The sequence below is a fragment of the Corvus moneduloides genome, chromosome Z, assembly GCF_009650955.1.
Source record: "Corvus moneduloides isolate bCorMon1 chromosome Z, bCorMon1.pri, whole genome shotgun sequence".
Classification (NCBI taxonomy): domain Eukaryota; kingdom Metazoa; phylum Chordata; class Aves; order Passeriformes; family Corvidae; genus Corvus; species Corvus moneduloides.
Window position 1 is genome coordinate 9,710,486 of NC_045511.1, and position 26,500 is coordinate 9,736,985.

At 37.3% G+C, this 26,500-nt stretch overlaps 1 protein-coding gene across 1 annotated transcript in view; it reads left to right on the plus strand.

Annotated features, from left to right (window-relative positions):
- HCN1 (hyperpolarization activated cyclic nucleotide gated potassium channel 1) overlaps positions 1–26,500 on the plus strand; it is a 207,241-nt gene that overhangs the window by 109,511 nt on the left and 71,230 nt on the right. The window contains exons 3-4 of the mRNA XM_032096554.1: positions 699–860; positions 24,878–25,096. Coding sequence (XP_031952445.1) covers positions 699–860; positions 24,878–25,096 — 381 coding nt within the window. The remainder of the gene's footprint in view (positions 1–698; positions 861–24,877; positions 25,097–26,500) is intronic.

A 26,500-nucleotide genomic window follows, 5' to 3' on the forward strand; every position in this document is an offset into this window, starting at 1 on the left:
AGATGCTTTTCAGATGCAGATGGTTTGTGTCTTAAGAATGGAGGAATGCTTTGAAATCCAACTTACTGTATTAGTTTGATATGAACATACATACTACAGATGTAGTAGCCACAGAATTATCAGTATTTTAGGGAAATGCCAATGATTAAGAGCTATACACTACCTTTTTGTCATTTTTGATTGGGGAACTGGTATATGCAAATTGGATTAATAGTATAGAAGTAGAAACCAAAAAATGTAACACTGCTGGTATTGTTTCTTCACTCAGATTTTTGTGCATTTAAAGCAAAAGTGAATCTTCTAAAGGGGTCATTAAATCTCCCACTGCTTTTGGGTATTTAAATACCAAGTTCATAGGCAACTAACGGTGTCACTAGCTTTACCCAAATATTTTTTAATTTGTGAATCTTGCTTCAATTGAAAGGAGTTGGAGTCTTTAAGAAAACACTTTAGTGAGTGACTTCTAGCCAATATATGCCTTTTTCAGCAGCTTACATAACACTGGCATGCATCCAAGAGCCAGGTGTGTCAGTATGGTTCTCTGCTGAAATTAATGTGCTCAAATTAATGATCCTTCCTTAGAAACCTCAGCTTTTTTAGAAGTTCAGGATGACACTTCTTTAACTTGCCTGATGAGAATAAAATGAGTTTTATTTCTGATTTGCAACATGTACATCACCTGTAATTTTTGTCTGCAGATTTTCCACATGACATACGATCTGGCCAGTGCAGTGGTGAGAATCTTTAATCTGATTGGAATGATGCTCCTGCTGTGCCACTGGGATGGTTGTCTACAGTTTTTAGTACCATTACTCCAGGATTTCCCACCAGATTGCTGGGTGTCCCTAAACGGTATGGTTGTAAGTATTGTTCATTTTTCATTGTGCTTTCTAAACATTATTTTTCTAAACAGTTAGCTTCAGAATTTAGAGTAAAAACACATGCCTAGTAATATGCTGCCCTGCAATTTATTCAAGGTTACTCTCATATTTTGTTGGCTCACTTGCTAAAGTTTGTTCTGTAGTCCTCATGGTCAATAAAATTATACTGACTCGTTGTCAGTAAATGAGCCAGAAAATGCTTTCAGTTTTAAAGTCAGTATAATGTATTAACCCTTATTCACTAAAAACAGCCACCCAAAAGAAATATGGAAACACTCAGTTCACCAGTGCTTCCAGTTTAGGCCATAGTTTCAGAATGCTACTGAAGGTAGATTATTGGCATTAGTTTCATCTAATGTTTTCCTCAGTTTGTAAACTTCTGAGTTACGTAATGATCCATTGTTCCCAACACACAGATCAAGATTTTTCCACGTAAAATAAGATAAATAGACTCAGCTGTGTGATAATTTTCTGTGTGAGAACAGACTGTTCAAGGACAGAATGTGACTGTGTGTTATTTATAAGGACAGGTAATGACTTTCTACTTAAAGGACAATGGCTGTGAAAAATACAAATTTTTTATCAAGTCAGATAATGCAGCAGTATATAGAACATTTTTGTAGTAAATACAGTGAAATTGTCGGAATGGGCCTATAGCCAAAAAAAAAAGCCCCAAGAAGCTCCCTTATTGGTAATCTGAAAATATGTGTCTCTCTGGTTTTTGTAATCTTAGGATCTATTAACCATCACCTTTACTGTAGATGGGCATCTTGCTCAGTCTCACATATTCCTACTGTAGAATCATAACAGTATTTGTTCCTTTAGGAACATGGTACTGCACATTAATGTCGGAGCTCCTTGACTAAGATTGTCAGTCATGCAGACAAGTATTTGCAGTCATCAGGCAACATCTTTAATGATAAGCAGCATGTTTGCTGACATCTCATTGTGCCTGCTTTTCTAAAAAAAATACTGACGTATCTTCAAAAATGGGATTGCTGCAATAAAAGTAGGTCACCGCAGTGCTGACTGGCACATCTTTCCATTCTGCTATATTCTGTGTTCTGCTTTCTAACATCTTCCATTCACATTTGCAAAGCGTAAATTTTCTATCAGCTTTTTAAAGATCTGGATGAAAATCATGCTAGCGCGTGAAAGGAAGCCTTGGATTACACTTAATTGAAGTATTTAACTTTTAGAAAACACTGAACTATTAAATTCTCTCTGCTCCTTATGAGCTACATTCAGTCTTAAGTAAGCTGTACACGCTATGCACATGCTCAGAGCTTTCTTTCTGCCTACCAACATTCAGGGCTTTTTTTTATGGAAACAATACTCTCTTTCTACTGTCCACATAATCTTGGAAAGATCTTTTCTGAAAGTTGCACCTATAAAATTTTTCTGACAGCAACTAAATTGTTTATGTTGAATGAACATTGAGGAAATTTCAATATAAAGTTCACAGCATAGACAGTCTTTTAGGCCAGTGGCAAGCAAAAGAATGGTGGGCTGCCAACCTGCAATCAGGAGCATATTTGCCACTGTTAGGCAGAACATCTAGCTAGACCTTTCTTCTGACTGTGTCATGGTGTTACAAGACATTTCTTGATTGTTTTCCAGGCTCTGGGAATGAATTCTTTAGCACTGAAAATAGACCCGGAAGCTGCCATGGAATATCAGTCCTCTAAAATGATAGAGATAACAGAAGGATGTTGATGATAATGATGATGGTTATGTGCTTTTCTGGTGTATTCAGAGTCTAACTGACAGTTGACTTTGGAGTTTGGAAGGGTTTCATGTTCCTGGTACTGCAAGAGCTTTGGCAAGAGGGAAACCTTACTCTCCCAGAATGCTGTAGAATATTAACAATTTAATCTACTCTGAATTTTAACCTTTGTTACTGAAATGACTGCACCAGGTACTGGGGCTTGGACGAAAAGTAAAATTTTGAACTTGTTCATTGCAATCATTGGCTTGCTTGGAGACTTACTCAAACCGATGTGTGCTCACCCAGAAAAAGTCAGTTTTTCCACAATATAAGTCAGTGGTGAGTCAAAGCATTTGCAGGTAATCTGATGATAAAGGAAGTAAGGACGTCAGAAGGATGACATGCTGTCTCCTCAACTGACACAGCCCAGCCTACTCTTCCAGTCCACAGTTCCTTTCTGTCTTGCACATTAGTTGCTTGAGGCTGCAGAATGCAAGAACTTTTAAAAGCCTTCTCTTGAAAGCTGTTTCTTCTGTTTTTGAACTGATACACAAAACTACCCAAATTCCACAGGCATGCTCATGGTTTTAATTTATAAATACGGTAAAGGAAAATAACACAGATTTAGTTTAATGTCACAGAGGAATAGGAAAATGAACCCAAGTTGCACGTTGCTTACTAGCTCTCTGAACGACGTGACTGAATGCAATTAAAACAAAACAAATTAGTTGGATTTTTATCTTTGAAAGGTTAATAAAAACATCATAGTCCAACACAAAGAAGACTATAAAATGGAAAGCCCTATCTGTAAAAGGGGATAAGATCACCACTGGTTAGTACTGTACCAACCTACAGCATAAGTAGTTCAACAAAATTGTTCAGATCCCATTGGCGTACTCTCTTCCATAATAGTAATTATTATGAGCCCATATTGCATCTGTACGCTAAGCTTGACCTTCTTGGCCAATTCCTAACATAGGCCCTCATCTTGCTATGAAATGACTGCCAGAGCTGACCTCTTCCAGAATATCAGTGTACTGGTCATTAAAAATAAGAACACTGGTAAATATAAAATGAAAGTAAGTAGCAGCTCTTTTCCCCCCACACTTTAAGTCACATTCCAGCCCTTATTACAAACAAAATAAGAGTCAATTACTTGTAGGAGGGAATATAGCTCTTTGAAGCCGTTCCTAGTTTTTTTGACACCAGGATTTTTTCATTCCTAAAGAAGGTCTTTTCTGAAGAAGTTTCACAGACTTTCTTAATGATGATGCCTAATTTCTCCTTGGCTCAGAAAGCCTGTTATCTTGTGTAATTTATCCTCAGCTTTCCGATTTGCGTTGCTTTAGACTGGTGTATTTCCATAATGACTCATAGACTAAACATTTTTGTCATGCCTCAGAGTTTGAGCCAGTAGTTCCTTAGAAAATTAGGAGTAAAACTTGCCGTTGAAACTAGGTATACACAAAACCAGAAAAGCACAGTGGTCTTCTGCCATACTCAGTCTGTGCAAACTCAGATTCTACATTCAGTTTCAGGCGCAGTAATTCCAAAACCGGTCTGTGAGTCCCAGCTGATGAACTCACCTAGTCAGGTCTTGTATGGAAAGGGTTTCTAGGCAAGTACAGATGAGCAATGACACTGATGCCATCTGGCCATCTAAACATCACAGCCTTCAATAAAGCATCCCTTGCAGCAGATCATTACTAACAGTATCTGAAGATTCCCAGCCTGTATTTTCCTGTCTGTATTTGCAATAATTAGTTGTATGGTTAGGAGAACACATGATCCCTTAAGCAAGGTATTTACCTGGCCTTCACAGTTTTTTTTTATTTATAATGTTCTATTAATGAGATAAAAGTAGCAGAGAGGTATAGAATTTAACTTGAACGGTGAGTTTTTTAAAAGTCAAAAGGGTCTGTAAAGCTTTTGGAAAGGCCTTACTTTTCTGGCATTTCCCCTTGCAGTCAGACGATGTTTGCTCAGCAGGAACCCTTCAGGTACTCTGATTTATTTTGTTTTGTCTTTTCCTTTCTGTCCTTGCAGTTGGATTGTTTGCAGCTCTCAGGGTGTTTTAGGTTTGGATTTAGTAACCCGGGATTTTGTATTGTACTGATGCCCCTTTGTGTCTCATAATTTCCTCAGGGCAAAGGAAATCAGACCTTCATCTCTGATAGTGTCAGCATTGCTAGTAAAAGAATTTGGGAATTTCTGCTGTAGAATCTGGTAGTCTCTCTCATTATAAAATGAATTACTTAAATGAATATTCGATAGGGAAATTCAGAAGGGCAGGAGATGGTGAGGATTTATAATGCCCTAAGAACTATGCTAACATATATATAATATATAAAAAAGCTATTTAGTATACCACCCAAAACTATAATTCTCAACATTTCTTACTAATGAACACAATTTTCAATTACACAATCACTTTTTTTTTTTTTTCCCCAGTAAGATCTCTGTTTTACTTAGTGGAACTCAAGGATTTCATTATAGTCATTTGATGTGTTATTCTGCATTGGGTCTTGTCCTTTTGGATAATGCATCATTTTAGCATCTTCTTCCCTATAGTTGGCAATTAGGGAAGCCAATTTTCTCATGAGATTTTTTCTTCATTTGATCATTATGTGATAGCAATCATTTAGAGCGTCACAAATGTTTCAGAATACCTTTTTATTATTATAAAATATCACAGGGTCACATTTAAAGCATTAGATTCCTCTGATTTCATTTGCAATGCTGAGCAATAAAAGCTTATGTAAATCAAATCCCATAGTCTTATATTAGGTACTTAAAAAGTATGGACCATTTGGGAATCATCTGATTACTAGTGGCACTGAGGATCAGATGAGGTATGCTACTATTCTAATGTATTTTATAGTAATATATTTATGTTAATGTGTGTCTATTTAGTTAGTGCAATGCTTGTTGGAACAGATAAAAGTGCAATTACTAATCAGAGATAGACTGGGATCAAAATTAGTGGAATCGCCCAAGTCAGATACTCTGTTTGCAATGCAATTTGGAAATATGGTAATACTGGTAACAACAATATGTAACTGACATTCTTAGGACTAAGACACGCATATTTTTGAATCTACAGTGAATAATTACATTGCTTCTATTATGTGCAGCTGTTCAGAATTCAGCTACTGGTCTCTCCTGCCCTGAGCAGTGACCTAGTCACCGAGGTCAGTCTGCTTCCTCCTGCATTAAGATGATGAAGTAATGACCTGTTTCACTGGTCTGGCATGAAGTGATAGGCCTAAAAATATATTAGCTCGGGAGAATATATTAATTTGTGTGATTTGACAGTAAAAGAAGCTGCAGAGGAAAATCTTGTGGATGTGCTGTGCTAAATGGCAGGGTAGGTTTAATGCAGACTGAGGAGGTGCATTAACTGTGATACCAAAATTTTATGCCAAGCTAGTGGGGACTAGAGAAATATGGTATCTGAGGACACTGTTGATTTAATTCAGTGTGTTGTGATCAATGAAGAGAAAAACAAATCAGGTTCTCATTTTTACAGCAATTGCTGAGGCTTTAGGAAGCCCACTTATGTTTTGGTTTATGCTTTTTTGTGCTCTCTGACAGGTTAGCAGGTCATCTGCTTTTGCAGGCCTAGAATGGGAAGTAGTAATAATTTTTCTTTACAACCTCCTTGCTTCCTTCCAACCTCCTTGGTGTAATATTTTGTATGTTTTTTGATGTCTTGTATACTTTGGACTGTGCATTTTTGTCAGTAGGTTTCTGATGTGCTTAGATAAAAACAGTTACTAGATTTCCTGTGCCTCAAAGTTATTGAGATTTTTTCCTGTATATTATTTCTACCATTAATGTCTTCTCAGATTATAAATTTTACTTTATTGTCTTAATGCCATGAGCTAATTCAGATGTAGAACCTTTAGAACTAAAAAATAAAGGTGCAAAATCAATTACAGTGAGGTTTAAAACTTACTAAAAGTTTAACAATACGGAAAGTTATACTTGAATATTTGGATAATAACTACCTCAAAAGGGAAAATAATCTTTCAAAGAAGGTATTCCTGGTTGTAATCACACAACTCCACCAACTCTGAACATTGTTTAGCATTGCAAACTCAACTATTGTCATAAGCCCTTCCACCTAACCTTACTCTCACTAAAATGCTTAAAACTGATGTTGTAGTATTGATGTATTTACTTGATGCTGCTTGTGATACTTATTTCAGTAGATATTGGTGCTTAATGCAACCAAGAGGAAGGATCTAAATTAGGACACATGTTCGTGAGTGTTGACTGTAGCACTATCTTACTGATGTGATAATAGGTGCTAAAGAGGATGACTTCTGTAATGAATTAGTTGGCTGCCTTTCATGCTTCTGGTTTTTTCCGATAGAAAGCTGGTCTTCCTTATATGGGATGAGAATAATGAAACAATTATTTAGAGGGAGCATACAAAAACAAGTTGATAAAAGAGACTAACTAATTTCCACACTTTTTCTTTGTTTTCAAAAGAGCTGGTAGAAATATGTCAAGGAGGAGATGCAAGGAAGAACTTGCATGTTTGTCATCAAAATTTAGTTTCCGTGTTTCTCCCTCAAGAATCAACTGTCTTGGTTTGAAAGACAGGTGTCTGCTAAGGAAGGCAGGAGCCCCCCTTGGAATGGCCGATGCAAGCCCCCTTCCCTCCGAGTTATTATAATTTTGAAATCAAGAGGCTTTTAGGCAAAGATGTTGGAAATAGGAATAACAGTTCTTTACTATTATATATCTATATGTGTAGAACCAGTCAAACAAACAACAACAACTACGGCAGTAACAGCAAACAACCACAAACCCAGTCCCAGCCTTCTCGGCTGTCAGGCCCTTTCCCCTCGGGTGCAGTTCCGCTCGCAGCCGGCAGGGGCGCTGGCGGCTCCCGGTGAGCAGGGCAGGTGCGATGGTTCCCCCGCCGCTGCAGGGGGCGCTCCGGAGCGAGCTCGGGGAGCTCGCGGCACCGGCGGCCTGGGATCCCGGGAAGGGAGGGGACAAAGGAGCTTCACAAACCCCTGGGCAGCCGATCCCGGTGTCCGGCCGCACCCTCGGGAACAGCAGGCTGGAACGGCAGACTGGAACGGCAGGGAGGAGCAAAAATCCGGGTGGCAGACGAGGTGTATCCAAGCGGGGAAATCCCTGGAGGTCTGGGCAGGCAGAGCGAGCAGGGCTACAACGCAGCGAAGGCTCCAAGGAACGGTGGGGCAGGGCGGCCACGGCCCGGCTCCGAGTGGGGCGGGGAAGGCGGCTTTGGGATCCCGGGGCTTCTCCAGCAGAAGGAAAAGCAGCCAAAGAAAGCAGCCTCTCTCATGAGACCGACTGCCCACACACCCAGGTGAAACAAAAGAGCAGCCAGATGCGCCCCACCCCATGGCCAGCTCTTTTGTTTTTCTTAAGGACCCAGCCGTTTTCTCCCCTAGCAACACGAATGGAGAAAATTCCTTTAACAGAAAAAAAAAAAACCAAGAGAGCTCCTAAAACCCCAACATCAACACAACTCATAAATGCTTATGCTGCACTATACTGTGAAGGGATTTCTGGTAACTATAAACTGCAAAATATTTTATGTAAGCCTTACACTGGAAAGAATACAAGAAATTGCACATAATGTGGTGAAGTCTAGTGTCGTGTTTGATAGACATTCGAGGGAAAAATAACAGACTTCATAAAGTGTGCCATAAGCCATTTCTTTAGCAAAAAAATGTGAACTAAAGTAAAAACATAAATTGGACCTGTCATGTTTTAGGACTTTGTATCCCACATTTGCCCTGGAGTAAATATTGAGGAGGTGTTGTAAGCACCTCTCTGTTGTAGAAGAAAGTGTTCCCTTTGTTCTGGGGGGAGCTGGATCAGTCTACTTTGCTCTGTAAATTTAAAATGTTTTTCTGCGGGTAGTGGTACTCTGGTTTGAACTGGAATATAAATGTGAAACCATTATTCTGAAGTAGCTCTTCATGGATGGCCTTTTCTCTTGTGATTGGAGTATCCAAAAACTGAACTCTTGGAATATTTATGCCAGACCAGGTTTCCCAGAATAAATCCAGTGCAGATATATCCAGATGAATACCATTCATATACAGCTGTTCTTCAGTAAATCTTCCTCTTTTTAACTGCAAACCTTAATTAAAATGCACAGTCTAATTCTTGATCTGTATGATTTAAGACTGCACAAAAATGTGGTTTGCACAAGCTGCATATTTTTGTCAAGGGGTCATTATCACAATCAGATTTTCTCAAGAGCTCTGATTTTACTCCTATTAACTGTTGGGTTTTGGCATATCAAATTTGAATTTTCTACACATGGCTATTCAACATCTGACTCATTCTAATATTTAAAGTACATCTGGAGAGAAGCCTCTGTTGGGATGCAATTAGGCATAAAAAAATGGCCATCTTAAATTGCACATTTAGAATGCTTACATTTCACATTAGAAAAAATCAAAGGAAAATACTTTGTTCTGGTTCACGTAATGCTAAACCAAGTCACTCTGATACATGAGAAACTTGAGATACAGGTCTGTGTCTACCGGACCTATATCAGTAGTCTGTAGGATCTGTAATCTGGATTCCCAAAATCCTAGAGAGAGAAAAGAGGGTTTTATAATGCTTCTTTTTTAAATGTGGTTATTTCTGAACTTCTCTCTCCACTCCATGGAAACTTTAATATTTCATATTTTCCCTTTAATTTGAATTTGAATGAAGTTAAAAGCTTCCCTGTAAAATTGGAATTCTCAATTTGCATTCACTTCCGGTTACCAAAACATGGGAAAAGCAGGAAATACATGACATTATATTTTTTTCCATTTGTTTTAACCTACTAATTTTCCTTCATGTCTGAAATGGTTTTGCCAATTCTGCTTATAAATATAGACCAGGGATGTACACAACTCATTTGTGTGTAGGCTGCATGTATTTTGCCTGCTTTAAAAATGTAGGATAATTTTCTTTAAGATTGCTCTCATCCTTTTGCTTTCCTGCTCTTCCTGCTTTCTGCAAATGTACTCATTTGAGCAGACTCAACCTGAACTAATTCCAATAGAGATCTAAAAATTTCAGAAAATTGAATCTAATATAAATGATAGAAAAGATTTTGTATAGGAAAAGATTTATATTCTCTGTAATAAGCAGCATCTTACTTAATGTTGTTGCTAATGAGTAAATTTTGAATATCTTCTAGATGTGTGTATAGATGTTTACATACTACTTGTAAGAGCAAGCAGTGAATACTTTTTGTATCAATAGCTTTAATTACTGAATGCCCTTTAAATATATTTTGCTTTCTTTCTCCTATCTAGATTTTTATATTTGTTTCATTTATGCTTTTGGAGATATTATTGATAGCATAAGGAAAAGAACAAAGCCCTATGGTAAGACTTTCTCTGGCCCATATGCAACATTTAATAATTTGCAGTGGGTTTCTTTTCCTCGTGTGAGGAAAAAAACAATATTATCATTAAAAAACCCCTAGTATTTATCAAAAACCCAACCTATCTAATTTAGCTGCAAACATAAAATCATTTTCCTCCAAATTTCATAAAAACATTATTGATATTACCTTAATTTTTTCTCTTTGTTTTGAATGGCTGGAGTTTATTACAAAATATTCTTGACAGTCTCCTGTGAAGTGGATTGGAGCAGTGAGAGATGAACACTATGAGGCCTTGTTTAATAGCACAATATTACTTGTAATTTGGTAACATGAGAGATGCTAACATGAGAGAGTTTCTCTGAAACAATCTCTTTGAAAGCCAGTAACTGGCATTTGAATGAGGTAAGAAAATAATGCCCATATTCTTCACAAATGACTCATGTTCCCTTTCTAATCCATCACATCATTTTAGTTACTGTGTATGATCTTTTATATTTGGAAGACGATGAAATTAGCTTGTAGTTGAGGGTAGCCTGGCACTTTGACAATAGTACATATAATCAAAAAAGGATTATCTATATTGGTATAGATATTGAGGCAATTAACATGACTGGTTTTGAACTGCTGCCTACTTAGTAGCAGTGTTTTCAAGTGGAGTACACTCAGATTGCTAGTTCAGTTTTACAAAGAGTAATTGGGTACTGGTCAGGAATAAAGGTGGTGTACCATTCATTTGTCATTCTTTGCAGTAATATGTAATATCCCTATGCTTATCTCTAATAGTAAAAGACTTAAAATTGATCTCTTAGATAATTAGAAAAGTTTGCCATAGTTATTTGCCATAACTAGAAAAGTTACAGCAAATCTAAACTCAGCTAAATGTTGCTAGAACAATGTTGATTGAAGAATATTTGAGGGAATTTCCTGTTTATTGTAATAGCTTTTTCCACGCGTTCAGAAATTAAGTTTATCGTCTGTGGTAAAAACCTTTGGTGGGAGCAAAATATAACTAAGATTTGTGTGATGAGAAAAGGCAAGAGCTCATGCTGGAAATGTACCCTTGTGGGTAGGCGTGCTACATTTCCAGTAGGTTAAGGACAGATTTGGCCCTGGAATTTTTTTGGACCTATGCTGGTATCTCCGTATGAGCTCTCATAACCCATGCCAATCACCTAAATGCTGCCTGTCCTGTACCACCATCTCTCTGTACGAAATGCAGATGCAATACAGAATATTGAAATGTGTTTTTACCTTCTTGTTACTCTCTAACTCTGATTGTCATGGCTTTACTCATGCAGCAAGACTCCTTGTATGAAGGAGTAAGGATGAGGTTCCCCAAGGTTTTTGCAGTCTGTATCTTGACAAAGAAGCTGTTTATGGAAAGGATATATAAATATATAGGATACATATAAATGCCGAGAGGAAGTGCCCTCAGACTAAATGGTGTATTGCTCCTAAGTAAATGTGCTTTGCAGATCAATAAAATATACTAAATCTAAGCCACTTTTGTTGAATTTTTGTGAAGGAAATCCTCCCGCATATGGGGAGGAGTGATATGGGGAGGAAAAAGAAAGGATGCAACAGTTTAAATAGAAATAGAACATCTGAAGCAGAAGTTGGGTTTTTTCCTAAGCATGAGCCAGTGCACTCACCGTTGCAACATGAGGAAACATAAAGTTGGCATGTGTACAGATAAATAAAAGACGAAGGGTTTCTAGGATTTAACAAAGCTTGTTGTTTTTACTCTTCTGCTTTTAAAATCTTTCAGACTTGGTATAAGAAAGTGCTCACTGCTTGCCCATACAGAAAATACATGGACTAGAGACTATGTAGAAAACATTCTTAAAAATTTCCTCATTAATAATGTTAAAGACAGAAAAATGAAATTTAAAGTATTCACTTACAGAGGTGATACTGAATGCAAAACCTGAATTGGAAACTAAGCATGCATAGTATCAATTAAAAACGCACCCACATACAATATAATGTATGTTTCTAATCAATAATGACTTTAAATTTTATTTTAAAAGGTAGCATAAAAAGCATGGGATTTTGCTGTTTTGAAGATTGAAAGCTGCCTTGATGTATATCCTCTGATGACTTTCCTCCCACTGAGCGATCTTGTTCCTTTTCACAGTTTTGACTGTAAAGGTTGGATTTGAAAAATACTTTACTATATTTTATGGTTTTTTAACAAAAATTGTGGGATTTTTAATGTAAACTTCAGAAGGAAGAAGTAGCCATGTGATCTGAAATTAGATTCAGAGATTAGATTCAAGACCATTTTAAACTTTCAGTGAAATGAAAGCTTCACTCGGTAACTTTTTGGAGGGAATTGTTAAACTGTTTTTATTTGTAACTCAGCTTTAACTTGTCTGACCCGTGTGCTTGGAGGATGCAAATCATGGTTGCGATAAAAACAAATAATTGTTATTTGTCGCTGTTCAGACTGAGTGCCATATATGTGCTGAGTGCCATGGTTTGCTAGATTTATTAAAATACTCAAACATTGCTGTCGTACTGGTTTTAACAAAAGCTTAACTGAGCTTGTCTGAAGAGAATGGTTCCATTTATTTTTAAAAACCAACTAAAAAAAAACTAAAAAAAAGAAAAAGGCTATTCTTTTGATTCTACTTAATATTAAATAGATATGCTGTGGATTATGAGATTTTTAAAATCAATCTTGAAATATAGCACATGCCCAGTTATCATGAAGCTTCTAAATGAGAAAGATTTCCAACCATTTGCATGTTACATAATGCAATTTTTGGGTAAATATATGCTATTTTCCTTAGAATCTGAGTCCTTTAAGATGTTTCCAGTTTAATATCTTTCCCAACCTTTTTCAAGCAAAGTAAATGTCATACTTTCAATATACGGCTATACAAATATGTGCCCTGAATCCAAGAACTCCTTCTCTCACTGTGTGCTCTCTGCTGTATAACTTTATCCGTATAAGTAAATAATTATGATGTTTGCATTCTAAACATTCCTCTGTTCTCATTAGGAATCTTTTTTTGTCTCTCACCTGCTCCCATCTGTGGTTTATGATACCATCTCACTGTAGTGTGCTTATATTAAAGCCAGTGTGCTGGAACAGAATTCACCGAGTCAAATCTGCAGCACCTCTTACAGAGCCCCATTGACTTTTGTCAGACTTGCAAGGGCAAACTCATGTCCTGATCTGACTGAAAAGTTCAACTGCAATAGGAAAAACTTGGATCATAAAATAAAACCAGAGCTTGAGAGAAGAGGCTGTTGTAGGGAATTTTATTTCCTCCACTGGATTGGAGCTAGGAAGAAATGGGGCGTCAAGTCTATCCATGAAAACAGAGGTATGCCCAGTAGGGAAGCTCAGGAAGATAATGGATGCAACTTCAGCTGAATAGGATCCTGGGCAGCTTATGGAAAGAGAAGTTCTCCCCTGGAGGTGATAAAGAACACCTGCATTAACATTCTACGCTGAATCACCATCTGTAGAAGTCTGATTTTTACTGACTGTATAGGGAGCCTAGGGAGACCTGCCAACTCACTTAGCTATCAAAGTGAAGTACCCAACATCAGCTGAATTGAAATTTTGGGATGTCTTTCTCTCTTAGTGCTGGTTCTCACAAACAAAACTCTGGACAAATGGAGCCACTGGTCATTGCAGACATCCATGTGAAACAATAAAAAAATGCAATCCACTTTTACTCCTCTGTTCATTTTCCATCACTGAGGATTGCGGTGTTCCTGCTGTGCCTCTCTCCCTCAAGCAACTGTGCTAGACATCCCATGCCTGGCCTCTCCCCAGGGTTTGTCCTCTGGTCTGGGCCATCTGCCTCAGCCTTACCTGTTTCTGTGAGAGCATTTTCATCCTCAGTATCTAGCTGTTGAGGAACCTGGATTCCTGTGAGCCACTCACCAGGTGGATGTTTTAGTAGCTCTGCAGGATAATTTTGCAGATCTTCCTGAAATCAAAGGATGCAGTTTAACTCTTAATTGCAGCAAGAGACTTCCTTACTTTTTATGTTGTAGCTATGAAGGTATCCCGTAAGTGTTCCAAGCATTTCTAAGTAATTAAACGGCATTACCATTACTCTGTGGATGAAACAGTTGTTTCATAAGTACTTGCTATGGAACTGTGAGAGGGCAAGTTGGCTGAAGAAAAGTTAAACCTTCCAGTAGAAGAGATTTCTTAAGGCCCCATTCAACCTGGCCTTGATTGCTTCCAGGAATGGAGCATCCACAACTTCTCTGGGCAACCTGTTCCAGTGTCTCACCACCCTCACAGTAAAGAATTTCTTTATATATCTAATATCTAATCTAAAACTACTGTCTTTCAGTTTAAACCCATTTCTCCTTGTCTTATCACTACATGCCCTTTTAAAAAGTTCCTTTCCCTCCTTTTCGTAAGCCCTCTCTTAGTACTGGTAGGCTGCCAAAAGGTCTTCCCAGAGCATCTCCAGGCTGAACAATCTCAACTATCTCAACCTGTTCTTATAGGAGAGGTAGTTCATCCCTTTGTTCGTATTTTTGGTCCTCCTCTGGACTTGCTTAAACAGGTAGAAAGTTGGACAGAGAAACAAGAGGAATGTGAAGACAAACTGAATGTGTCCCAGTTAATGGCTGAGCTATTGGGAGTTCATTCGGGTGGGACCAGCAGAGTGTCTGCTTGCAGTCTCCCTGTTCCCTTTCCAAGGGTGGCAAGGAGTACATGCCCAGGAAGGAAAACCACAGTGAGCATGGGGTGATGTTTCCTTCAGTTTTCAGAAATTTGAAGCTGAGGAACTCAGCTGGTGTCCAAGTGTATAACAGCTATCAGTATGTGTTTCTTCTAGTAGTCTGCCCAGTCATTTTTGACTGCATGTTCATATTTGTCCAGAAGCACAGGCACAGTGTCCCAGGATCATGACTGTGACATACTGTCATACTGTCAGTTTCAAGCTGAAATTGGTGGCTGTTCTTGATGCTGCACCCCGCACTGGGGTGACTGTACCTGAGAAAGCCTAGAGGGACCAAGTGGGCATTGACTGATGGCTGTACAGGGTTGTCCCTGTCTTTACAGCTGGAACTGGGACCTGGTTGCTCCACACCTCTTAGGTGAATGCTACAGGGTCACTCAAGTGCTCTGTTAACTCCCTCAAGGATAATAAAAGAGTAGCATTTTCCCCTTCCTTCCCCTCAGAATACAAAGTTCATACCCCAAAGGTCAGGATATTTTTCCATGATTTTACCTCCTCTAGATTAAATGCTGTTTGCTAGAGGAGGGAAATTAAATATTTGTGAGTCACTAAGTTTGCCTTTTTTTTTTTTTTTAATGCCTAGACCTCATTTTGTGGGTGGTGTTTAGGCTGCTAAATAATTTTCCTTTATATTATATTACCTTGAAAGTCTTGCAGACTCTAGTAAGCACCTGCAGTTTTAAGGCATCTGAGTTTAAGAAAAGGTCATCAGGAAACTCAGATGTGTTCTCAGAAAAAAAAAAAAAAGCCTCTGACCTAGATTCAGCCTACTTGCTTTGACACTGAGGTTTGTTCTTTTCATAGAGCCAAAATAGGTTTTCAGCTGCAGAACTATTTTGCTTCCTGCTGTTACTGCCTAATAAAATAATGCACAGCTTTTTGTAGGACGTAGTACTTGATGAAGGATTGTGATTTACCAAAAATGCAGAACAGCCTCTTGAGGGCTTAGATATTTAGTAAGGTAATTTCCTGAAGAACTGTAAACTAACCAGATGCAGCCTAGAGTCTCAAAGGCATCAGGTTAGGAAATTTATTGAAAAACTGACAAAAAAAGTACCAGCTAAGTGAAAAAAAATGCTTAAAACCAGCAATGATCCTCTGCCTTAAAAAATACATTACTTAAATAAAAAATGGTAAAAATTATATCCTTAGACTAAGCAAAATGATACTTGAATTAGCCTATGTGGTATGAAGCGCCACTTTGCTAGAGAAAAAACCCTGGTTTTTAAAGCACTACATTCAGTAACTCACAAATCCCAATCCCACCCTTATGGTGATTCTCTGTGTCAAAGTAGCATTGGTTCACCTTGATTGATTTTTAAGCAGATTAAAACATATTCAGACTCCTTGTGAGTAGATTATATTAGACCATTTTAATCTACTGTAATCCACTATTTTTATTTTTTTTCCCCTAAGGACACATTCTTAAAAATATTTACAAAGGAACTATATTTAACTAGAGTATGCCTGTATATAGAACAAGGAGGAAAGTGTGTCTTGGAAAATGTTTGAATGTTTTGAAATACTCTTAGTGAGAAAGCATTGGGATACTATTATTCTGTGCATCTCTATGTACTTTTCAAATTATGTATCGTTTGCCTAGATATTTCCTAATGATAGCGTTTTCTGCCATTCGTGAGGTTTGTTATTTCCTGCCTTTTTTAAATGTAACTTCAAAATCAGTTTGATTCAAAGAGAATGGTGGCAGCACTCAGAAAGCTCAGTGTCCACTTCCGAAACTACATAATTTTCCATTTGTCATTTTATTTAGGATTGGATGCTTCACATAATTTGCTGTCTAGTCTGAGTTGTTCACATAGTAGAGAGGTTGAGTTCCTTCTGCCAAGTTCCCTTTCCTAAATTGGTTGCAAATATTGTCTGTGATGGTGTAGATCCTTCCTAACAGTTTTGAATAAAGCCGTACACTATGGAGTCACAAGTCAGGTTTATGTCACTTCACTCCTTCAACTGTTTCCCAGAACTGCTCTATATTAAGCCCACACTATCATCTGCCTATTCTTGACTATCTGATAGCTACTCTTAAAAATTCAAAGCTTTTCTTGGTGATTGCATTGTAAAAGCATTTCATAAATGGTTTGATTCAATACTTCAGGCTTGTTAAATAAACTGTTTTACATTATATTCAGCTCCGTTCACCAAATGAAAGGAGCAGAACAAAGAGATACATTGTCTTTAATACACACTGAGTTTTTTCCTCTCCTAAACAGAGCTATTTCATGAACAAAGTTGCTCATCCAAAATGCTATCTTGCAGGATTTATGTATTCTTTTATTGGATATGCCATTGTATTGGTGTTTTTTTTCTTTTTTTCCTGTAAAAAAGTGTTTCTTTTTAGGATGCATTGTTTGCCCAGAAGAAACCTGTAGATACACTTGTAATCACTTACTGTAACCACACAATACTTACTGTGATTAGAACATATTTTCGCATTTACAGGCAATGTATAACTGTTCCAGTCAGTCCCTTGTAAACAATGGCACTTAAGTTAATTTTGGGCTAAAAAATCAGAGTGGTTTGAACATTATCAAAATTTGAGTGCATTATCAGAAAGGAAAACAAAAGCCAACTGCCTTGATCAGATTTTTAATTCATTTGATACATTTCAATAAGGAGCTTTGTTCACTATAGAATGTCATGGTAACATCTGCAGTTTCTGTGGTAACATTTGTAAAAACTATTTTTAAAAATATATTATGTAATAATTAAGTTAATTTCAAATCAGGGGAGAAGGAATGCTCTCCAGAAGCAGCAATTTATGCTAAAGATGATCAGTTTGAAAACAGAGTATAAAAAAGAAGTCACCAGTTGTTGGCAAAGTCTAGAGCTCCCTGACACCCCTCTTGTAGAAGCAATTCACATCCTGCAAGAGTTCTTTACGGAACTGAAACATAAATCCTTTAAAAATGCCTGTCTGTTTCCCTGCACTCTGATTTTGCTTTTCCAGGAGGTAGGGAAGAGATGAAGTAACAGGTACAATTTGGAAGAATTATTTCCCCAGTATTCATCCCTTAGTTGGTCACTGACTGATTGATGAGGGGGCAGTACTGATAGATTAAATATATAGATTAAATATGACCACATCTGTTTTTTCTCCTGGGAGTCAGTTGCTTCCACAACCTGCTTCCATGCAACTGGATTTCTTACTTACCAAGGCAAAGGGGCCTCAGGTAAACATGTGCTAACTCTCAGGCTAGTGGCTGGTTCAGGAGCTGTTCTGGAGGGTATTAATTGACTTGAGCCAAACCCACTGTTTTCTGAAAAAGTGTTTTGTATAGACAGTCAAATTCCATAATAGGGGAATGTTTTCTAGCACTGTTAAATTTTCATGTTGGAAAAATATAGTTTTTACTTTTAATATTTTTACTCTAAACTTCATAAAAGCTTTCTAACATCTTTGTAAGCTAAAATTCCCTTAAAATTCTTATTAAAATAATCCTTTGCCATGGAATGTTATTTCTTCAGTCTTTTGGGTTCCATTAAGGGAGCACAATGACCAGATAAAAGGATGAGTCATTAGTGAGCTGATTCACAGGCAAAAGAACAGAAAAAGTATTTTTCACTTAAGACTTAATTTATTATTTTGTAGCTTTATATTTACAGTGGTAAAAACTCACTACTGTACCTCTTAACTATGCACAGATACAAGGAATGAAGAGCAGTACTGAGCAGCCTATGGGGAAGCCTCCCCTACAAGATTGTGAGCATATCTTACCCTTTTGAATGCAATGGGCCTATTTGTTTGAACAGTAACTCAAATATATGTGAAAAAACAGGCTTTATGCATAAACCAAATATCTGTCCTTCTGCTGTTTACGAATTGTCACACTTATTATAACTACAATGAAAATTATTCATCCTTACATCCTTTCTAGGTGATCACAAGTAGATACGCTGGCTACTTGCTCTTAATGGGGAGTGTATTCACAGATTAATGTTTGATTTTTTCTGCATCAGGAAAAATATTCAAAATAAAAGGAAAGATCTGCCATGCCACAGTGTTTTTGTTTGATGGCTAGTGCCAAAGACATAGCACCAAAAAATGAACAAGCTGTAATGACAGCAAAGTCATGTAACTACTCTGAACAGAGTAAATATATAATATTTAGTCATTGCTCCTCCAGTCACACTTTTCCTGTGGAATGCAATGCCAAACAATTTCTAATTTTTTTCCTGCTAGTACTGCTCTTGAAAGTATATGCTGAGTCACTTACACCATCTGTTATCTGTGCACGTATCAGCAGAGAGAAATGTTCAGAAGTTTCTGAAGACATCTGCTTATTTCACTGAGCTTACCAATTCAGGGGTTTTCTGTTTTAAATCGTATGTACTTGCACACTTCCTAAAATAGACTCTTCTTCCTTGCACTTCTTAAGAATTTTAGAACACCGGGATTTTTAGTCTTCCAAGTCTGATCCCACCTTGCCTTTGTTTACTAGTTTTACAAAGCAAGATATTCACAATAGTAATAGCTGTGATAAGAACTAGAGGTTTTACATGGTAGTTTTGCATTTGCATGAGCTTTGAAACAGTAAATAGTGGACACCATTCCCCTTGGCCTACTTGGTTATTCATTGGAAATTCAAACAACTTCTTTAAAAGCTGAAATGCTGAGATGATATTTTGCTCCAATTTCCTGTCTGAGATTTTAACTAAAGTGTAATTCTAAGTTACTGTATGATACCAGAGGCAGAAAATTGTGCAGCTTCCTGATGGAAAAGTATGCAAACCATAAATCTGTATCAAAATATATACATATGGATTACTGAGGAAATGACAGATTCAATACAGAGGCCCAGTTGTATTGTTGTATTATGTGCACATAACTAGGTGACACAGGGAAGGAAACACACGGCCTTTTTGCTAGCTATGTCACACATACCTGGTAAAAATTTCACTAACATGCATGTATAGCCTTTTCTTAGCATGCCTTTTGATTAGTTAAATTATAAGTAACTCTTCAGTGTAAGAAGTCTTCTAGAACCAGTTGATAGTAATAACTTGCAAATAAGTATATAGCCATAACTCATGGCTATATAAGACATTAATACAGTTTAATTGAATTCCTGATGGAAAAGACTAATTTTTACAGTAAATTTGACCAGCAGTAGCTTGTGTCCTCCAGATTTTAGGCAGGTGTTTCCTCAGGGACACTATTGTGTTACAGCCTCTGCCACCATGCAGGCAAGGATGCTTTGTGCTTTCTTCAACCTCTTCAACCCTAACTTTACATTCATTTTGTGCAATGGCTTCCCATGACAATGCTAAAACCAGAGGGCTTACTTATGGACTGTCTAGCTGCCTCCGTTGTCATAAATAAATTTAAAGTGTTCACTTTCGATGAGCATTGGGACTAGTTGTTTAGGAGCTGCCTACTCTGTCTGTAGTTATAAATCTTGTTTGGGTTTCAGCACAGGACAAGCCAGCATGCCAGCTGCCTAGGAGGAAGGGTTCTTCCCCTACACCAGCTCCAAAATACAACTGCTCTTGCTTGGGAGAGTGCTGTGGGGCCAGTGTTAGACATGGGGCATTTTTAAAAGTGAAACTGTATGAACCAACTTCTAGAGCTTGGGAATGCTTTCTGATACTTTTTAATTTACTAGGATAGGGACTATCTATCTATGTCTGGTTAAGATCTTCCTTTCCTTTCAAAAGGACCTAAAGACAATGGTGAGCGTGAAAGACTGAGGTGTGAGTCATAAGGCAAGTTCTTTCAGGGAGGGAGGCTACTTCCCCACTTCTACTACAGTTTTGAAAGGGAGACTAAGGATGAGTTCAAATTCCTTGTAGAAACCATCTCTCTTAATTATTAAGCCAATCTTTACTCCATGATTGTAAAGCATGCCCTTGCAAACTGACAGAACCATTTCTGTGACACCTGCAGTAATTGTAACATGAAAGAAAAAAGGGACCGAGGCAAAAAAAATGAGGAAACCATTACTGTCTGTGCAGTAGTCTCCTTGGTATGAGATTTCTAAATCAATCTATATCTCAGTGCAAGGATATGGCTGAGGGAAGCGAAGCTGTGCCTCCAGGAATGACTGCAATATGGGAGTGGAATTGATTTGTCTTATGACAACAAAATTACCTGATGAAAACCTCCATAGATAACAGTAAAATAGAAACCCTTTCTTAATCACCTCAGAAAAATAATTTGCCTTTTATTGTTGTCCCTTAGAAGGTGCTGTGTGGCCTATCTGTGATTTATTTCTTTTGAGGTGAAAAGTTAATATTACAAAAAGATATTTGTAGCAGTCTTAGGTGAAATTATGAGACAAACCATAACATCCTTTGATGAAGGAAAAGGTTTCAACACAGATTTTTAAGAACCAGAAGTGCCCTGGAAGTAATGTATTCTTCAGGATAACTGCGAAGTTAATGTATATAGTTACAGCACTAATTGTAAATTATCAGTGACCATTTCTGTCAGAAATGTGAGGATTTCCTAATGTCATCAAGCTAGATTACGTAATCAATCCTTGGATAAACAGCTTTGGTATTTCTCAAAATTACAGTCTTTAATAGGTTTTCCAAATGAATGTAATTTAATTTAAAACTTTTTAAACTGATTACTGCTAATCTTGAGACAGTGATCAACTCATAGTCAACTAAGAAATTAAAGGCCCCTTTTTATTAATTGGTAGGCCATTTTTTCAGCTTGTAGAGGGTTTGTTGTTGTTGGGGTTTTTTAATCTATACATTAAAACCAGAATATTATCATTTGGGGAAACAGTTAATGTGTATTTATATAGATATTAATAGTTAAGATTGTATTAAAGACACCTGTATAAAACCAGGATTTTCTATTTCATAGAATGGACTTCTATTAAGTCTTTTATTAACATCTGTGAATATGTTATGTAAAAATCTCATGATGCAGGTGCAAAACTACTTATTTAAAAAAAATATCACTGTATGCCAGTAGCAGAGAAATGGTCACACCTTGCTTTTGAACAGCAAAGAGCAGCATGTTGGAACAAGGTTGTGGAAAATTCCCACCCCTCACAATGAAACAAAGTTAGTGTTACTACTGCCAAACCCTTAGGTTATACAACATTATTAGGAAAATAATAAATAATTATTATTTAATTTAGTAACGTTGGTTGTAACATACATGATGTATAGGATTTGACATTAGAATCAATGTTCTTTTTAAGTGGTTTATATATGGAATCAATCACTGAACAACACAAGTAACTGTACTGAAATCTGTACCCTCCACAATGGTATTTGTTGACCAGTATTGAAAAAAAAAATCCACAGACAAACTAAAAAGACGAATTTTTGCACCTGATTTTACAAGAACCCATCGTTATTAAAGAAAAGAAGCAAAAATGCATTGACAAGTATTTTCAACAACAAAATCTTCAGACCGTCCAAGCTGAATTCAGATGCTTTGTCAGTCCTTACTTTTTTTTTCTCCTTGTCCTAAAGCCTTTCTACCTGTCTGAGGACCAGCTGCTCAGGACCATCCATTCACGAATGTCTGAAATGTGCCTAGCTGTAGCATGGTCTGTAAAAAGCTGATGCTGTTTGTATAAAAAAATGGCCATCTGAGATGGCTGTGACCTCCACTCTGGATTCAGGTGCAGTTGTGACTGTCTGAGGTGTTGGATCACACTTTGGCGCATATATATGTATATGTATATATGGGCAGATATGTAGTTAAATGTATGTTTGTTTATTTTGTTGTACATTTTTAGTTATTTCTCTTCTGTCTTTACAGCTCTCTTATTCCCACTTATTCCCTTCTGGTACTACTTCTTTAGTAGTAGTTACTTTATTTTTCACTCACCCTGTTACCCTGTTAGTAGAAAACATTCTTTGTACTTTGTTTCTTATTGCTGCTCCTCACTTCCATTTTCTTATTCTTTCTTAAAACAATGATATTTTACTTAAAACTGTGATTCACAGACTTGAAAAGTATCTCAGTCAAGAAATAAAATCCATTAGTGTTTAGATTAACTCAGAGACTTTGGTGTAAAAATAAAATTTTATAGAAAGTATTTTAATTGTGATTTGTCACACTATGGATTTGATAGAAAATATTCATAGGCAGGATCATGATTAACTTTTATTTTTGTTTAATTATTATAATAGTTATGCTAATAAATCTAGGAGCAGGATCCACTTTACAGAGCCCTACAAGAACTGAAGGTTTGATCTTACAGCCTCATGGATACTGTGGCTTTAATAACACTACTTGTAGCCTTGAAAAACCCTAGGTATATTTCATCTAGCATGCAGTTTATTGCTTTTTCCAATGTAATCTACATGAAGCACAACTGCTAAGTAATTTGATATGGGTCTCTAACAATTTCCTCATTAATTATTTCTACTGAAGGAGTTTGATTCTAGCTGGAAGGAAAGGTCTTCAAAATAACTGGTGCCTTAACTTTTTAAAGTTACTTTCCTGAGAAATAGGGAATTTTCATTAGAACATCTGCAGTGACCCCAACAGCAAGGAGCTTCTGTGCTCAGACTGGGTGGTTGAATCCTGAAACTGAGGTTTTTCAGGGAAGCTTCTTCACTTCTTTCATTTTTTGAGTATTTTTTAAAGGACCAAAACAATAGGAAACTTACTTCCTTATTAGTTACTGAAACCTCCCTGCCTTCCAGCTATCTTTTTCCTTTTTTTCTTTTTTTTCTTTTTTAAGTGTAGACACTCAAAACCTATTCCTTAGCTATTTTTATGACGCAAAATTCTAACTTGTGAAAAATCAACAAACAGCTCACAAATCTGAAAAGATGTGACTTACAACATGAAACAAGTGTTAAATACAGAGAAACCATTAATTTGTAAATTATTATGTTAGTGAAAAAGTAGTAACTATGTCATCTGCAATACAACAGTTGGCAGCTTATTTTCTGTTGCCAGTTATTTAGGCTAATAAGGGGTATAGAAAAAGCATTTTAATAGATGTAAAGCATAAGGATAGTTAGTAATGTTGGCATTTAGATGGCAAGAGAGCAAGCTTGCAGCTCTGAGAAATTAGGGCATTTGAGTAAAGCTTGTATTGGTAAAACAGAGACAAATATTGGTATGTCACACATAAACTCTATATGTAAATGCTACTGCTGGTTTGGAGATTTATGTTAACAAGTTTATTATTTTTGGTCCTGTGTAGTAGACACTATACTGTATAACAGACTAATCTTTCTCCTGTCATCCCAGTTCTTCCTTCTTCTTTATTTAATTTGTTCTCCGTTCTTTTTGTGGTAAATACTGTATTTTCTTATGTGCACTGCATGCCTGTAAGGATTGTTTGTCTCCCTGTTCTTGTTACATTCTTTTGGCTTGGAAAATAGAAAAATCGGACAGGGATTACCAGGGCTTTTTGGAATGTGTTGAGGTGCCTGCTTTTTGCTGGGAACAGCCCCTTTGATGTCTTTATGTAAAGCTAAAGGGAGAATGCTGCCAAAATCTTTGCAATTTTAAAAGCTTGTGAGCAAGAAGTCATGCCCTTCTGATCTATCAGAGAGACTGGGAAGAGGTAGCTACACATCAGAAGTGCAGGACCTAGGCATTGCCTTTTTTTTTTTGAGCTGACTTTCACAGATTATGACTATGAACATAGGTTTGCTATGATGGAAAATAAACACACTTCTTTTCAATTGAGATTATCCCAGTATAAACACAATATTACAAAAAGAAAAATCAGGATAAGCAGACATGACAACAAATAATAACTTCTTTTTCTGTCCTTGGAAAGCGAAAGGAAGCTAGTAAGGTAAATATGGTCGTGTGTTAATTGACAATTCCAAAAGGAAAGAAATAGAGCCATAGGAGTATGTTCACACACATTAAAACAAAATACCACCTTATTGTGCTTGATAAGTCTGAGTACTCAGCTTTTTATAATCCATCTGATGGGCTGTAAAATAAAGCTGACCTTTAGTCTCCTTGCAATTAGGCTAGCACCCACATTTAAGAATACAATAATGTATTAAAAATAGTCAATCTTATTTCATCTCAGTGCGACAAAATCTCTGATACTTTATCTAACAGTTAATTTAGAAGGAATATCTGTTCTCAAGCATAGAGGATAGATTACCAGCCTACTCTTTCAGAGTCAGCAATCTATGATCCCACTAAACAGGTACAAATGTAATTTTCTCTCCAGCTGCTCGCAGGCTCAGTCACTTGTCTCTTTTCTTGCAGAACGATTCCTGGGGAAAGCAGTACTCCTATGCACTCTTCAAAGCCATGAGCCATATGCTCTGCATTGGTTACGGAGCCCGCGCCCCCGTCAGCATGTCCGACCTCTGGATAACGATGCTGAGTATGATTGTGGGGGCTACTTGTTATGCCATGTTTGTTGGTCATGCCACTGCCCTCATTCAGTCTCTGGATTCCTCGCGACGGCAATATCAAGAAAAGGTAACTCGTTGTCTCATAACTTCATAAGTTCTGAAATGGATTAATGGCATGTTTTAACCGTGAAAAGGTGGTATGACTTTACATGAAATAATCTAGTACAGTCTGAATCCTGTGGCCAATGTCATTGAACACAAAGGTGTTCAGAACATTCCATGAGTTCAGTATATTTCTGCAGGAACCTACTTTGCTTAGAGAGCCGCCGGTTCTTGATGTTCGACTTCCTTTAAACTCATCTGTGAAAACTCTATCCCTTGCTTCAGACTCGCTTTGTATCCCTTTCCTACATTCTGTAGGTACTTGGCCTAGGTAGCTTGAACAAGGGCCTTGATCTTGGTAGCTTGGGCATGTCTGTACAATTTCCTGTCATTCCATTGGAGTGCTGTTCAGGGAGCACCCTTGAACATGTCAAAAGAATGGCCTTTAAATGAGGACGGGACCATATCAATTAGTTTATAACTTCCCCAGAGGAGTGCCCAGAAGAGGTCTTCATTTGCTTAGTAACAGTATTGTGTACATGTGAATCCATGGCCTGTAGGGTCCTTGCCAAGGTCAAAAAGAATTGTGGTCAAAGGTAGAAAAGTAGAGAAAGGTTAGTGGAAGAGAGTTCTTTATGAAGCAGGAAGTAAAAGGTTGTTTTATTCTGTGTGAGATTGGAATTAAAAAGACATGAACGGATAAAGAGTGGGAGCTCTCTGGAGTAAGTACTAATTAAAACTGTCAGAGGTGTAATAAAAATCAGAGACAAGTGTGGATGATGGTATGAAACTGGAAGACACAGCTAGCAGTGATGGCATAAGGAAGAAAGAATCAGAACAAGCCACAGCAAGGGATGAAAAGAATATGCAGAATTACTGAGGTGCTTAAAAGATGACAAAATTTGTTATTGTAGTAAATGGGGGACTGGAGAAGCCTTGCCAGAGTAGAGGTCAGCTGAGCAAAGTAATGAAATCAGAGTTCACACCAGCAAATAAGATACACAGCCTGAGCAATAGTATTTGGCATATGTCCATAACAAGGTCCAGAAAGGCAAACTGGGCAGAAATCACAGTATGATGTAACACAAACCTGAGGGAGAAACCTGGCAGAGACTAAATAGCAGAGAGGGTGACTCTGGCATCTGCTGAGGATGAAGAGGAAACACCTGAATTTGTTGGGCAAGAAAGAGGGGGGGAAAAAGTAGGGTGGATTGGGGGATTTTCTTTACAAGGAAGCAAAGAGGGATGAAATGAGAATGTGTGGGTGAAGAAGGTTATATTCAGTTTTGTAGAGCTCAAATTGCAACAAGATCATGGGTTCAATATATGAGGCAGAGGAAGAGGTAAGGGATGAGCTGTAAGTTCAGTGACAGAAAAATTAGCTTTTGGCTGACAAAACAGCTGTTCAAAACAAGTTTGCAAGCAAGAA